The sequence below is a fragment of the Balaenoptera borealis genome, assembly GCF_965194805.1.
Source record: "Balaenoptera borealis genome assembly, chromosome: 2".
Lineage (NCBI taxonomy): Eukaryota > Metazoa > Chordata > Mammalia > Artiodactyla > Balaenopteridae > Balaenoptera > Balaenoptera borealis.
Window position 1 is genome coordinate 103,207,345 of NC_138867.1, and position 16,306 is coordinate 103,223,650.

Here is a 16,306-nt window from a genome sequence, read left to right on the forward strand (position 1 = left end):
TCTAGTGAATAGGTCCGGTGATTTAGACCAGACTGGTGTCCCAAGCATGTGGGATGGCCCAGGGTGCAGCGTCAAGAAGGAGTGGTTCTTCTTGAGCAGAAGCTTTTCAAGAAACTGAAGAGGATTTAAATGAAACAGTTGTGAGGCCCCACTTCACTGATGGGTCACTCATGGAATGTGGTCATGTGTTTCTGAACCAAAAGATTTGGTTGACCTAATACATTTTCTCTGTTGCATCTCTGTACTAACTAATGACAGTCATTTCACTTATACATATGTATTAAATTAGGTAAATTCTACTCTATTGTACTCTGTCTCTGGGCTTAAGTATTAATTATTTTCTTACAAGCCTTCTTAGCACAGTTTAGGAGACATTCCCTCCGCAAAACCGAAAGCTTGACTAACACCCTCCCCGCGCCAGTGCTGCTTTCTTACAACTGTAAATCCTGAAATCCACATTGGTCATTGTTTTCTAGAAAATATTATTTGAGAATATTCAGTGAACATTTAACAAAAATGCTCACAAATTTTTGAAGTTTTCGATATTCTTTTTTTCTAGTATATCTGACCTAAAACAACATGATCATCTATTTGGAGTACTCTGGGGAGGCTGAGCCGGATTAATTCCCATCCCGGTGTTGCAGTGTAAACAGCTTTTTGCTTGTCTTTTGTCATTAATGATCACGCTGTAGATGTAGTCAGTGCATTGTAAGCCAATCTGTCAAGGCAAATAAACAATTCACCTTGTTAAAATTCCCTAAATCTTGCATTAATAAAACGAAAGTAACCCCCCCGAACACTCAAGAGATGTCTTCCTCCATACTGCAGTGATGGATGACATGTCTAAAGATCCTGGAAATTAAGTAGTTCAGGTCATTAAAAGTGTCCCACACTTGTTATTGATTTAATTTATTTTAAAAGATGGGGGTGGAGATAATAATGGTTACCCCCTCCCCTGTTTTTTTTTAATCTGAAAGCTACCACTTGTTCACGTAATTAAAACTATTGCCAGGGTGAACAGCTCTGTATTTGTTACAACATTAAGCTTTATTATTCAAATAGGTATTATCCTCTTAAATAGATATCTACAAGTACAAGCCAATAATCATTGCAACTTGTACTATGGCAAAAAAAATTCCTTGGAACTTCATATGTATCATGGTTCCTAGAACCTTTGATTTTGGGCACTGAAATAATGACCTTCTGGGCACTCCAAAAATATTCTCGGATAGATAAAAATTTAGATGAAAGCCAAATGAATTGAAGGAAAGAAACAGAAATAGTAATGGAAGAATGCCCCTAGATAGGGGTTTTTTTTCCTCTCCATTTTATGAATTTTTCATTTTTCTACTTTATAATCAAGAAAAAAGTAAACATTTTAGAAAGATGAGGGATGGATGCGAAGGCATTTAGAGAGTGCAGATTCTGTGTCACTGTATTCTAAGGCAAGTTTAACTTATGTGTGTGTTTACTTGTCTATCACTAATTTTCTCCACCAGCCCACATTCTATTGACCTGTAGTATTCACTGCCATATCCCAGTGCCTAACATAATAGGTGCTCCGTAAATATTTGTTTAATGAATAAAGTATTACCCCAAATATCTTTATTTTCCTCTTTTTTATTTCTTAAACTTCAGTGGGTACAATGACCATGTAAGGAATAGTAAGAGCCCCAGACAAGGCTGGATCTCCAGATTACCCCTCTCCAGGGCCTGAACAGCAGGACAGTTGAGCACTAGTGTAGTACAGAGGTCAGTGTGCTAGCACTGGTGATCTCTGTAGTAGCTTATTCCATTTATATGTCCTGAACTGGGTAACAGAATTCCAAAACATGGTGAGAAATGGGGCAGCTCCAGAAGTAAATTATGGCTAAAAACAATACATTATATAGAATTATGTGTATACAAGAAACACACAATTTGACCTTTTTCATGTGTTATGTATCTTTTGCATCACCTTGCATAGCTGTTCCTGATCAGCTGTGTGAATGACATTTCAGCATCAATTCTCATTGGGTTTTTTTTTGTTTTTCTTTGGTTTTTTTTAAACATTTTTATTGGAGTATAATTGCTTTACAATGGTGTGTTAGTTTCTGCTTTATAACAAAGTGAATCAGTTATACATATACCTATATCCCCATATCTCTTCCCTCTTGCGTCTCCCTCCCTCCCACCCTCCCTATCCCACCCTTCTAGCTGGTCACAAAGCACCTTGCTGATCTCCCTGTGCTATGTGGCTGCTTCCCAATAGCTATCTATTTTACATTTGGTAGTGTATATATGTCTATCAATTCTAATTGTTTTTTAAACAATATGTACTTACTGGGGGGGAAAAAAAGTCATGGTAAATTATAAAAATGACCATTAAGAATAGTTACATTAATTTTAGAGATTATTGCACAATGTCTGATGCTTTTCCCATGGTCTTTGTAAAAAAAAGGGGGGGGGGCAGCAAATATGCAATCATTTCTCTGGCAGACTCTTTCAAATATAAATATATATGAAAATGCACTCTTATAGTTCTCTATTAGATTTCTCCTTGAAATTGCATAATTTGGATATCTGAGAACTGACATGGTTATGCCATTATGGCAGCTATTTAGCAGAGCTCCCTAAATGGCAGAACTCTATAGATTTTTTTTTTTTCATCATATACACTGATTTACACTTAGTGGCAAAACTGTTACTGACCCTTTAAGTGGAGCTGTCCAAATAGCAATAAATGTCAGTTGATCCTATTGCTGAAACAGATGTTAGCTGAAGGATCTTGACTAAATCTTCCAGTTAAAAAAGCCATGTATAGTATTTCCTGAACAGTAGTGGTTTCTTGTAGGTAGACACACACACACACACACACACACACACACACACACACACAATTTCAGATCACTTTACACTAAATAAGGAAAACTTGATGTAACTATCTTAGCAGTATTATTGATGTTCCCAGGTTTTTAAAATACTAATTCTGGATTAGAACCTCCATGAAGGCAGGAACTGTGTCTACCTGGTGCTTGGCTGTCTTGCCCCCCGTCAGCATCTGAAGTATATATAGTAGATGCTCCGTAAATGCTGCTTGGGTGAAAGAATAGATAAAATGGAGCATTTGCTGACACTGAATAACGTGTGTGTTGGCCTAAATTCTTGGTGGGTGAGATGGGTAATTTTGCTTTTGGGTAATAATGCTGGTAAGAACTTTGATGGATGATTATGACTTTTCAAAATAGTTTATTTGATTGATTGCCTAGCAGACTTCACTTTCTAATTGTTTTCTGCTTTCACAGGCTGTCATTCTAGAAAATGAAGAACTTCCCAAACTGTTCCTTGATTTCCTAAATGTGCGACATTTGCCCTCTCTACCAAAGGCAGAGAGCTGTGGGTAAGAGTTGTTTACCTTTTGGACATGTATCTTAAGTACTTTTCAATCACTTATTGGCCTAACAAATAACACGGGTGGTGTGGAGGGCCGACCTGGCCACACCCATTCCTTTGGCTTGGGACAGCACTCGCTCGCCCCCTGCTTGTAGGCAAAGGAATTGCTCCTGAGTCTTGTGGCCAAGCGACCAACACTCATTAATTCAGGTTTAAACTTGAAGAATTGACTTTTTAAATTATACTTTTATATGGAATGATGTTACATGATGGGAATTATAAATCTAGATAGCTTGTTTAGAGACTAATGTTTATTTGTGAATACTTGTGCAAAGTCTATATCCCCTTGGCACATTTATTCATATAATTTTAAAGCTGTAAATGATCTTAGAAGTGATTTTATCCAACTCGCTTCATTTTAGAGTTGAGCGAACTGAGACACAGGAATAAAGTGCCTTTCCTAAGATCTCTTGCCTTGTAGCTGGCAGAGCCCAGGCCTTTGGCGTAAGCTCTTTCCCCACTGTCCTGCTGCCTCTCCCTCAGGAACTTCTAAATGGGGGGCTGCAGATGCTAATCCCTCTCTACCAAGAAACCAGACATCTGATATCAGCAGCAACTGGGAAAAGTTCTTCTGAATAATTAACTCTGAAACAAGCCAGTCGCCCAGCTCTGGGCACCTGTGTTGATCTGGCCTCCGAAGGCAGTCGGCAACATCTCTTACATGTTAAATCTATTTACAAAGAACCACGTCACCACAAACTCTCTGCAGATCCAAGTTGGGGAGAGGGTTCTATCCATTTTCTTGCTGCCTCCAGACCTGCCTGAATGACCCACACTAACTACAAGATGTTCAAGCCAACCACACCCAAAGTTGTGTTAAAACCCAGCCATCCACTGGATGAGAGGCTAACACCTGTCACGGCTCCCTCGCCAGCAGTGTGTACTCGGGGCCACTTTTCAGTCACCCCAGAACAAGAATCGTACACCGCACGCGCCAAGTCATATGCCTAGTCAGTGCTTCCTGTTCCAACTTGGTGCATTCGCTGGGAGGTTGGGCTTCATATGTGGTTGTGTATTTTTTAAGAAGAGATAGTGGGAATGAAATGAGTGAAATCTTTTCTCCGTTATATAAGTCCAAAAGCAAAACCATAGGATTTCCGAGTGATCTCCAGGAAAATTGAAATTCAAGAATATTGCAGCCTTAGGGTTCCTTAGAATGAGGCATCAGACACGCTGTGACTCTGTGAAGATACTGTGACTCTGTGAAGATACCTAAGTCTCTTTTCAAAATGTCTCCCAATTCAGAGCTCTAAGAATACTGGCTGTTACTTCCTTTGTTGACATAAATACTGACCCAACTTTTATGGTCTTCTTTCCTTTTTTAAAAAAAAAATTTAGATCTTTTGATGAGACAGAATCTGAAGAGTCAAGGTAAGAACAAACACCAGTCAGGAGTTATACAAGCCAAGAATAGGACTAAGGTTTTGTTAAACATTTAATTACCATCATCTAATTGTTTCAAGTCAAGATTTTCTTGAAAACCTTTGCTAGAAAATTGATTTTAAGATGATAAATATTTGATGGGAAGTCACAGAAGTAACCATTCTATTTAAGGCTAGAGGAATAAAGTCCTACATTATTTCATACAAGTAATAAGAATACATTTCATCAATAATCGTACTACAAGATTTAAAAAAAAATCACTTTGCAGCAGTGATTTATGGTATAAATTGTATATCTGCTTCGAATTCCACAAAGACATGTTTAGAAGATGAGCGCACTGCTGGTTTGTTCCTCCAGCTCTGCTTGCTATTATTCACCCCCACCGTTAGATACATAAACCTTGAGATGTCCCCGCACAGCAGTTTGATCCCCTCAAAGCTAGTTTGTAGTGTTTTCTGTTTACCGTCGTCCCCTGGTGCTGACATGCCTGTTCTTGACCTTTCCAGCAAACTGTCCCACCAGCCGGTGCTGCTGTTCCTCAGGGATCCATACGTCTTGCCTGCAGCCAGCGGTAATCAAACCTGTCATCTGCTAACAGCTCTTTACTGATCTGACCCTGCACCACATAAACCACGTTTTTAATACAGGTCTAACAGAGTGACATTGGTCCAGGGCTTAATAATCTGCCAATAAACCAGTGCTCTTGGTGTAAGAGACATTCAGAATTTTAATTGGGGCAGGCCTTTCAGGAGGAAATGTAATTTTTCTTTCTCTCTTGCCAGGCTGTTTTGAATTAGAGTCATAAGAGGGAAAGGTATTTATTGTCCTTAATTTTGGAGGTGGTGTTATTTTGGCCTCTGCTGGTTTTTATCTAGGGTTTGAATCCAAGGTTCTGCTCCTTTTTTAAAATGCTTCTTTCCAAAAGCTGTGTATATACATTGCATGCGTATCTCCATTTCCATTTAGATTACAGCATCTTTGACAGTCAGATACACATTTTTAAAAGTTGTATCTTTAAGTATAATGAATTAATTTAAGCGTAAATGTAATTCGGTATTTTAGCCCGAGTCCTTTCTTTGTGCCAAGAAATTTAAATTATTCAGAGTCCCTCTCAAAGTGTTCTGATACGCAGCTCTTCATGAGTACATTCTCAGACACTAGCTCATTTAATTTCCTTAAAAACCTTATGAAATAGGCAGGGCAGGTATCATCATTCGCTCCTGAGCAAACTGGGGCTCAGGGAGGTCCCTGATTTGCCCAGTCTCACGGGTCTGGTGGGTGGATCCCTTTTTGCCTAATCTCTCCTTCTGTGCTCTTTGCATGTAGTGAATTTTCAGCCTTTGTTTCTGAGAGTAACTAAATAGCATAGCAGCTAAATAGCAATAGATAAATTATCTGTGGACACCATTCCTACATTCTGACAATAAAACCTTATCACCAGCAAGAGAGAGGGGACTGCTCTCTGTGGCAGGGATGCTTGTGTGCTCAGATCACCCACTTAGCTATCAGTTTAAAGAAGGCCGACTAGGACACAGCCCCGCTCTGTTGAGGGACCATTCTAGAAGAAAGCTGCCTTTGCTATACGACCACACACGAGTATGGTCTCGTAGTATTTTCTCTATAAAATCCCTTCAGTGAGGAATAATCCCCTTTCTTTAACATTTGCTTCCCATGTGTAACAAATATGCCTGGTGTGTTAGTTGATATTATGTTAACAAGATGTTACATTTAACAAATATTCATGATGTAACCTAGTCTAGATTAAGTGGGCAGTGGTTTTTTTTTTTTCAACCAAATGAACTTCTTTTTTTTTTTTAATACAGCAGGTTCTTATTAGTCATCAATTTTATACACATCAGTGTATACATGTCAATCCCAATCTCCCAATTCATCACACCACCACCTCCACCCACCGCCGCTTTCCCCCCTTGGTGTCCATACGTTTGTTCTCTACATCTGTGTCTCAATTTCTGCTCTGCAAACCGGTTCATCTGTACCATTTTTCTAGGTTCCACATATATGCGTTAATATATGATATTTGTTTTTCTCTTTCTGACTTACTTCACTCTGTATGGGGCAGTGTTTTATGAAGTATTCTTACTAGCTTTTAAAAATGGTTCCACAAGTACTTTCTCCAGGTATTGTTTCTACTCAGATATTTTAAGCATTTGACTGAAATTCCTATAAAAGTGTAGAGAGTAGAACGATCACTGTGGACTGGAGTAGCCAGGGTGCTTTCTGGAAGAGGGCAGATATTTTATGATCCTTAAATCTGATTCATCCAGCTTCTTAAGCAGCATGTGCTATGCACTTGGCTTGACCATGAAGAACGGGAAGAACTTTCTGGGAAAGAGCCTCAGGGGCGAATGTCTGGTGTTAGAAAGAATAAGAAGTATGGATCATTGGTAGAATATTGATGTAGCTGAACAACTTGTACAGAAAGGGGATTCCTCCTTGAGAGTAAAGGTCAATCATGAATTTGATGTAAAGGACGGGACGAGGTATGAGAGAGCCAGCCGCTACATCTCCTTTCGTGGAACTTTGGCTGAGCCCATCTCATAAATCAGATTCCTATTGACTTAGAAGTATTATACTAGTGATACATTCTTGCAACTCTTTAGCATTTAATTTAAAGATAAATTTTACTTGCATCACATGTTCGTGTTATAAGGCCTCTTAACAAAATGTTGAGGTTTCTGTTCCAGGTACAGAATCTGGAAGTACCTTCACAGATACACTGACACCCATAAAAATCAGAGGAGTGTCTGTCTTTAAAATTCTGACAGTTAAACACTATCCTCTTACAAAATGCTAAAAATAAAACATTATTCTCTTAGCATATGCTTTTTGGCCTCCGTTTTGAGTTTTCTGGGGAATTCAAAATAACTTTGGCTCAGGTCCCCAGCGACTGCAAGGTGGCTAAACTCCGTGGACTTTTGTCATTCCTCCTCCTTGACCTCTCATTAACTTTAGCCACTGGTGACCACTTTCCCCTCCTTCAAACACCATCTCCCCTTGGCTTTCCCACCTTTCTGCTTTTCTTCCAGGCTCTGGCAACTCTCCTGAAGGCTGACCTAGACCCTCTGCTCTTCTCATTTTACTTTCTTTGGAACAGTCTCCTTGCTGTGGCCTTGATGGCCTTGAGTATACAGCTGAGTCACAACACTATTTTTCCATCCCAACCCTCTCTGTGAGCCGCAGACTCTCACCGTGGTTGACAAGGTCCCCCGTGGGCTGGCCCTGGCCCACGTGTCTGCCGGGACCCCCTCACACACTCTGGTGCAGTCACACTGCAGTTCTTTCTGGGCCTCAGATGCGCTGAACTCTTTCCCCGCAGGGCACTTGCTGTTTCCTCCTCCTCGAACCCTCTTGTCCTCACACATTGTTGGCCCTCTCCTCTTTCAGGTGCAGCTTCAGGGAGCCTTTGCTGGCTCTCCTTTCAAGTAGCCTCCAAGAGCCCCTCCACCCCCTTACTTTTTTTTTTAAGCTTCACAATAAATGTTTATAAAAATAAATGAAAACCAACAAAAATAACAACAAAACTTTTCCCAAATCACATTCCTTCTCATCACCTCTCAAAGGGAAGCAAAGGCAAGGGCAGTTTTCTGAGTAATTTAAGCAGTGATGGACATTATATCAAATGATACACGTAATGAAGCCAAAATCCAGTTTAGAGTGGAGTAAACTGTAACAGATGAGAAAAAAAAAAAAAGACCTCTGATTATCTCATCAGTTACTAGTTGGTGGACCTCATTATAAAATATCTCTATTCCATTCACTTTTCTCAGAGCGCCCTATTTGCTTCCTTTAGAACAATGATCACAAATTGTGTTGCCTCCTCTCTCTCTCTCTTCCTGTCGCCTTCACCCTCTTAATCTCCAGCATCTAGCGTATGCTTAGCGCTTGTTGGACAGTGGGCACAGGGCCTGGGCATGCTCTGTTCCCTCTGTGGGACTGCTCTTCCTCCAGACACCCTCACAGCTGGCTGCTACAGCACTTCACTCAAATGGCATCTTTGCACAGCGGTCCTCCTTCACCTTCCCGTCCCCTGTCACTCTCTGGACCCGTGCCCTGCTTTATTTTTTCTCCTTGCCTTTAAACCACTGCTTGACCTATTAGAGTGCTGTAGAATTACCCAAAGTATTGTGTTATTTTCCTTTTTGTCCTTTTTGCTGAACTTACTGATTTGAATCAAAATGTTTACACTAAATAAGCTTATGATATAATTTCACTAACCTTAAGCAGACTCTTATATTTTGAGTGGTAAAGGATAAATGCATATATGCTGATGCATGTAATATGTCTAATTTGAGCATTTTATTGAAAATTAATCAACAGCTTCATTTATGGCTATTGGTATCAATACACGTCTGCGTGTGAGAAACGTGTTTAGAATTAAAATTAACTTAGCTGAGTCATTGCTTTTGATCGGGATCTAAGTATGTAGGTATAAGTCCACTGCAAACTTTTAAAGATATGATTTATTAAAAATTACGTGACTTCATGTTGGGTAGAAGCAAACATTAAGAAATCAAGTGAGTGTCATCAACCAAAAGTAATTGAGTACTTGCGTATTGGAGATATTTTAAAAACACATTTTGTTTGTTTATTCACTTGTCTCCCTGACTAGCATATAAGTTCCATGGCAGACACTGTTACTTACTTACATTCCCAGTAATTAGGCAGTGCTTGGTATGTGATAATAGCTGGTACTTACCATGTGCCAAGTTCAGGTCCAAGCACTTTGTTTCATTCATCAATTTTTACAGCAGCCTGCTAAGTAGGTAGTGTTATGAAATCCCTCACTAGTACCATCGAATCCATCACCACTCTGAACTCGCTCCAGTCGCTCTCTGAATGGCAGCCACAGTCATCTTTTCAAAGCAATTCATTGCTGTCTCACTCTGCTTGAAATCCCTCAGTAGCTTCTCATTGCTTTCCAGATAAAGCCAGAATTCCTGTCCATTCTTACCAGGCTTGAATTGCCCCCCTGCCCTTACGGCCACTCCTCTTGCTACACTTAGCCTCAGGCTCCCGCCTGCCACAGACTTTCCACCTGGTCAGCTCCCTCTCCTGAGCCCTCTCCTCCAAGAGCCTGATGAGGTCCAATCCCCTTGTAAGTGGTTTTATGTAGTAGGTACTCTGTAGAGGTTGAATCAATCAGTGAACATATTATTTGGAAGCTCAAAGTATTGGGCCACTTAATTTCCTTATATAATAACTATACTTATTTAAATCCTAGATATAATTATGTGCAGACTGAAGTTTATAAATGAAAATTCTGAACCATGTGGTAGATTGGTTCTCCTGTTCAAGTTATCTGTTCCTATTTTACCTGCTGTGATAACTAAACTGAGATACAACGTAACATACACCTCTGAATTTCCTTTGCATTTCCTATAAAAATGTAGCTGATCTTTTCAAGTTTGGCAAGTGTGGCTTTTGTCAGGAATCGGCCCTTTTACGTTAGGAAGGCAGGCCCCTGTCCTCCTGCTCTCTAGAAGCTAGTATAATAGAACAAGCATACACAAGACAACTTGGACTAAACGCCACTGTAAACCACAACGGAAAAACTGCAGCAACGTATTCCCAGTAGAAATCTTGGAATTCCTTCAAGTATATTGAGATTTTGTTAGAAATTGAATTGCCAGTGTAATCCATCTTCCTTGGGAGAAAACATTCAGATAAAGAGCTGGGGCCTAGCAGCAGTAACCATTAGAACATCCCTTAAATCAATAAGCTACAAATCTGGCCGTGCATTCCTGCAGCGCCTCGTGGTACACTCAAGTGGCTCGAGGCCGAAGCAGCGTGACTGATGGCACATCCGAAACAAGGGCAAACTGTATGGTGATGCAGATCCCTGAGTTATGCCTAGGCCTTACCTTGTTACGTTCTACGAGATGCACGTATGTTTTATTGATGTACATAAGAAAAGCAGTTTTACTTTTGTTTTTCAGATTTTCCAAATGTGGTTATTGAAGGAGTTCTCCATGGGATATTTTACCCTCATCTACAGCCCAGGTAGAAATCCTCCATGGCTAGAAGAAGCTGAAGCAAGTTTCGAAGTCGTAGTCAAGGAAATCGATACCTACCAAATTAACCTAAACTCTATGACATAATGGCTCTCGCTAGTGGTAAAATTCACAGCCGCAGCTTAATTCAGAGCAGGGACATTTCCATTAGAATGGTGCTTTTAAAAATAGAAACTGAACCAGGGCGGTGCTGAGGTTAAGGCCAAGTGTTTAAGAAGTAGAATGTAGCTGCCAATTTAGAAACCCAGGAAAAGAAAGCTAAAGAAGATCTTTGGGAGCTCCGAGTGTAGCAAAACAGTTACTCTCTGCTTCAGTCACACCATTTGCTAATTGAAAATCTTATCCCGAATCATAGTGAGACTGATCAACTTTGGTAGCTTTTTTGTTCAGATTTTATGACACACTAATCTTTTCATCATGAGATTTTTCTCAGCCAGTGATGGATAACATTCTGAAGTGCTGGCACCAGGAGAGCATCACAGAAACACACTGTGCTAAATGTGAGGAAGGCACTAAACTGGAAATGAAATTATACTGACAAAATTAGGGCACTTTTAAAATCATGGTATTTTAATTTACATTACAGTGGAGCTGCGTCATATCCAGGGGTTAGCTTCTAATGTCGGCACATAAGATAAAATGGGGTCTCCAGATTATCCTTGAAAGCCCTTTAGAATGGTGCCATATTGGAAATCTCCATCCACGACAGCCAGTTTTTCCTCCGGTGTTGGAAGAGGTAACTGTTTCTTCCGTTGAAGTTGTTGGTGTTTAGGGGCTATTTTGTAGAAAAAAACACATAACTTTGAACACTAGAATGATACTTAGCCTTGCAAGATAACTGAGGGAACACCAGATTGACAACACTCATCTTGGTTTACTCGAGGGCATCCATTCATTGAATAGGTGGTATAATTGCCAGATTGATTGTTATTTTCCTTATTCCTTATCATTTCCTTTTCACTGATCTCATGTACTGAATTAAATTAAATGTGTTTATGATATAACTCCACTGTATATCTTACAGACATTCAGATTTTGAGTAGTAAAGGATAAAAGCATATATGCAGCCTGTATATATGTGCCATATTTGGACATTTCCTTGAAAACCAGTTAATAGCTAGCCTATTTATGGTTATTAGTTAATAAGCTTCTGTGTGGGAGAAAAATATTTAGATATAAAACTAATAATTAAATCATGGTTGTTGATTAGGATCTAAATATACAGGTTTAAAGCTTGCTGCAGACTCTTAGAGATTTATTTATGATAGATGTGTTACTACATGCTGGAAATAAGCAAGAACTAAATAATCAAGTGTCATCAACCAAAAATGACTGAATAGTCAAGTGTTGGAGATTTTTTTTAAATGTTTTTGTTATTAGCTATTTTGAGTTAAATAAAAACGAAGAACAAGAAATGTTTGGATATGTCTTCTACTGCCAGGATTTTATTGGAAACACAAATTGTGTCTTGTCTCTTTATACACACACACACACAAACCTTCTCACATATTCATATAGACATTTATTTCTAATCTGACAAGGTAACTGTTAAATTACCTCATCTATTAAGCCAATAGGTACTCATTAAGTAGTTGATTTACCAAGATAGTAAGGGTTTTTAAAAAAGATAAAGCCCAAGAATCTTTGGTAGCACACTACTCAAGAACTTTGGTGGCACTACTACTCTTTTTTGAGAATTGATTTTTTTTTTTTAGTGATGACTTTCATTTCTAATTTTTATTTAAATGTTTAATATTCCATTTCAATTCCATTGCAGGAAATAGAAACCACAATAGGTATTTTAAGCAGAATGGAATAATAAGAAGCAGTGCTTACAGAATCTTTTGGAAGGATGAGGGGAATGAACTCCTGGTGGGTCTCTAGGCACGACTTCCAGAATGCTCCAGCAATTTTCCAATACCCGCCTGCCAGGGGAGCTACAGCCTCTGCCTTTAGCAGGAATTCAGGTAGCTGGGAGGCTGCTACTGAAGGTATTGAAGTCAAAAACAGCACATGTAGCTTCGATCCAGGGATCAGCACGTAGGATCAGGAGGTAACTTACCACCCTGACTACTTCATGGCAGCACCCAGGAAACTGGCGACTGGGCACTAGAACAAAGTGTTCAGCTGTCACCACCTACACCACAGTTGCCTCTCAACGCCCATGACTTTGCTTGTCAACAACCGCAGCCTAAAGCAGCAGGAAGATGGTATTCACCCACTTCCATCTTTTACTCTTACAGCTCATGAAAGCACATGCAATTGGCAGAACCTTATTCTTGATCCCCAGCTTCAAGGGAGTCTGGGAAGGAGTTGGAACTTTCTGGTCTCAGCACCTCAGAAATGCACATTGGAAAGAGGTTGGAATGTATTTCCACAGTCAAAATTTTAATAAAAACATATGAAAGGATATATAAAAAGAAAAGTCTTCTCCCATCCTGTCTCCTAGATTCCCAGTTCCCCTCCCAGAGACAACCACTGTTCTTGGTTTACATGTATACTTCCAGAGATATTTCATCCACATGCAAGCAAATAATGTATATTTAGTGTACATATATTCCGTTCCCCCTTTTTTATGAAACATGGATATTTCAAAGCATGGATTCATAGACAATAAAGAAGTAAAGAGTAGAGGGAAGAAAACAGAATAAAAAAGAGGAAAAGAAATCCTCTTACCGCTTAAGCCAGGATATGGGGACAGCCCTCACACTCCCTTATCCCCCAGTTCTTGGATTTGATGGTTTGCCTGGGGCTGATCTCAGAATGTCCCCCAGTTGCTGTTGTATGCAGAGTCTTTCTCAGGCCTAACCTCCATCACCTGGCCAATTTGCATATGGCAGCCCTGGTGTCCTTTCTCCTGGTGTCTTCCTCCTCTCCCCCATTTCAAACGGCGGGCCATGTATACAAATGGCACCAATAACACTGTGACTATCCCCACATGGTAAATTCTTCGGTCATTTCACTTTGAAAAGTATAGAAATCTCATGATCACAGTTTAGGAATAACAAGTGGCTTTCATCTCATTTGTCAACTCTGATCAATTGATAATGGCTCATAAAGCACTCAGGTAAGGATTCTGACACACGGATTTGAGTGGATACTATCCAAAGAAAGCAGAAAATAACAAGTGTTGACAAGGATGTGAAGACTTTGAAACCTTTATACATTGCTGGGAGGAAGTAAAATAGTGCAGCCTCTGTGGAAAATGGTATGGCAGTTCTTAAAAAAATTAAACGTAAAATTGCCACATGATTTAGCAATTCCACTTCTGGATATATACCCAAAAGAAGTGAAAGCAGGGACTCGAACAGTTATTTCTACACCCAAGTTTTTGACAGCATTATTCACAACCAAAAGGTGGAAGCAATCCAAGTGTCCACTGATGGATGAATGGTTAAAATGTGGTCTATACATACAGTGGATTATTCAGCCTTAAAAAGGAAGGAAATTCTGACACCTGCTACAACATGGATAAATCTTGAAGACATGCCAAGTGAAATAAGCCAGTCACAAAAGGATGACTACTGTATGATTCCAATTATTTGAGGTACCTAGAATAGTCAAACTAATGGAAACGGAAAATAGAGTGGTGGTTGCCAGGGGCTTGGGGGAGGGGAAAATGGGGATTAGCGTTCAGTGGGTTTCAGCTGGGGAAGATGCGAAAGTTCTGAAGATGGATGATGATGGTTGCACAACAGTGTGAGTGTACTTAATGCCTCTGAACTATACACGTAAAAAATGGTAAATTTTATGTCGTGTAATTTTACTGCAATTTTTTAAAAAAGCTTTTTAAAGAAAAGGATTTTGAGTGAATACAGGCTCAGTGAGTAAGAGTATAGCAACCAATTAGTGATATTTGTCTAGGATGCAGGAGGAGTTTGGGCAAACATACCAGGTGCTATTCTCGTATCCCTGGCAACCTCTGAGATTCTAAAACAATAGTTCTAAACCAGAGATGTGCATCAGAATCACCTAAAACTCTGAATCAATAAATCTGGGCTGGGGTCTGTCCTTGGGTACTTAGAGAAACTTCTCAGTTGATTCTGATACACACATAGGTTAGGAACCACTGTTTGAGGGATGTGAGAGATGGTTTATGAACTCCCCTTCTTTGGTGATTATTGGCTTTCCTACCTCCTGCAGAGTCTACTATGAAAAGAAGAGCAATTCAACTCTCAGAGTATTGCATGTGGCCATGGGGAAGAGGGACTTGTCTTAGTCCATTCTGGCTGCTGTAGCAAAAATACCATAGATTGGGTGGCTTATAAACAACAAACATTTATTTCTCACAGTTCTGGAGTCTGGGAATTGCAAGATCAGGGCACTGGCACATTTGGTGTCTGGTAAGGGGCTCTCTTTTTCACTGTGTCCTGACATGGCGGGAAAGGCACCAGGGATCTCTATGGGGCCTCTGTCATAAGGACACTAATCCCTAATCACCTCCCAAAAGCCCCACCCCCAAACATCATCACATAGGAGGTTAGTTTTCACTATATGAATTAGGAGGGGGTGGGGGGAGCAGACACAAACAGTCTATAGCAGGACTCTTTGAAGAAGCAGCAAGGATGACAGACAAGTTTGGGTAGTGGTTTCAATAGACACCCTATGTGAATATATATTCATTTACTCATCCACTCATTCAGTGAAATGCATTTGAGATTTCTCGCTGCACTAAGGCATGGTATTAGTTATCTAAAAATAGAGGGCTTCCCTGGTGGTGCAGTGGTTAAGAATCTGCCTGCCAATGCAGGGGACACAGGTTCGAGCCCTGGTCCCGGAAGATCCCACATGCCGCGGAGCAACTAAGCCCGTGCGCCACAACTACTGAGCCTGCGCTCTAGAGCCCGCGAGCCACAACGACTGAAGCCCACGTGCCACAACTACTGAAGCCTGTGCACCTAGAGCCTGTGCTCTGCAACAAGAGAAGCCACCGCAATGAGAAGCCCTCACACTGCAACAGAGCAGCCCCCACTTGCAACTAGAGAAAGCTCATGCGCAGCAACGAAGACCCCATGCAGCCAAAAATAATAAATAATTTTTTTTTTAAACAAATAAAGAATAGAGACAAAATCCTTGTTTTCTGAAATTTTTGGCCATTTACTAGGGAATGTCTTTCCATTTAACTGAATTGGATGTAGAGTTCAGTGATTAGGACTATCTTCTCCAGTCTCTCTACTCAGCTTCAAAGCAATCACTTTCATCTTGGCTTTGTTTTGGTTTTCATCCTTGATGATAATTATAGATTTTGAATTCAGCAGCAGAAACCCAGGGAAGTAGCAGACACTAACTCAAAACAGAAAATTCTGCAACATTTATGTTTTCTGTCCATACAGATGCAGAGTGACGGTCTGGATTGGTGATGAGGGTGAAGAGGTATTTACTTTTGTGTGAGGGGGAGGAGGGTACATGGAAATGTTAAGCCTTTGGAGTACATGTAATTGACTGTAGAAAATTTTGTT

General features: G+C 40.1%; 1 protein-coding gene across 7 annotated transcripts in view; it reads left to right on the forward strand.

Annotated features, from left to right (window-relative positions):
• The window catches only part of SNX24 (sorting nexin 24), a 176,041-nt gene that overhangs the window by 151,357 nt on the left and 8,378 nt on the right, over positions 1-16,306 (forward strand). For 5 of the 7 annotated variants that reach the window (XM_082380733.1, XM_082380732.1, XM_082380729.1 and 2 more), the window contains 5 exons: positions 3,285-3,379; positions 4,771-4,803; positions 5,322-5,386; positions 10,773-10,836; positions 16,181-16,220. In XM_082380733.1, coding sequence (XP_082236859.1) covers positions 3,285-3,379; positions 4,771-4,803; positions 5,322-5,386; positions 10,773-10,836; positions 16,181-16,220 — 297 coding nt within the window. Of the gene's footprint in view, positions 1-3,284; positions 3,380-4,770; positions 4,804-5,321; positions 5,387-10,772; positions 12,263-12,624; positions 13,273-16,180; positions 16,221-16,306 lie in introns of those variants that run through there. The other 2 variants (XM_082380734.1, XM_082380735.1) reach the window with 2 other exon arrangements.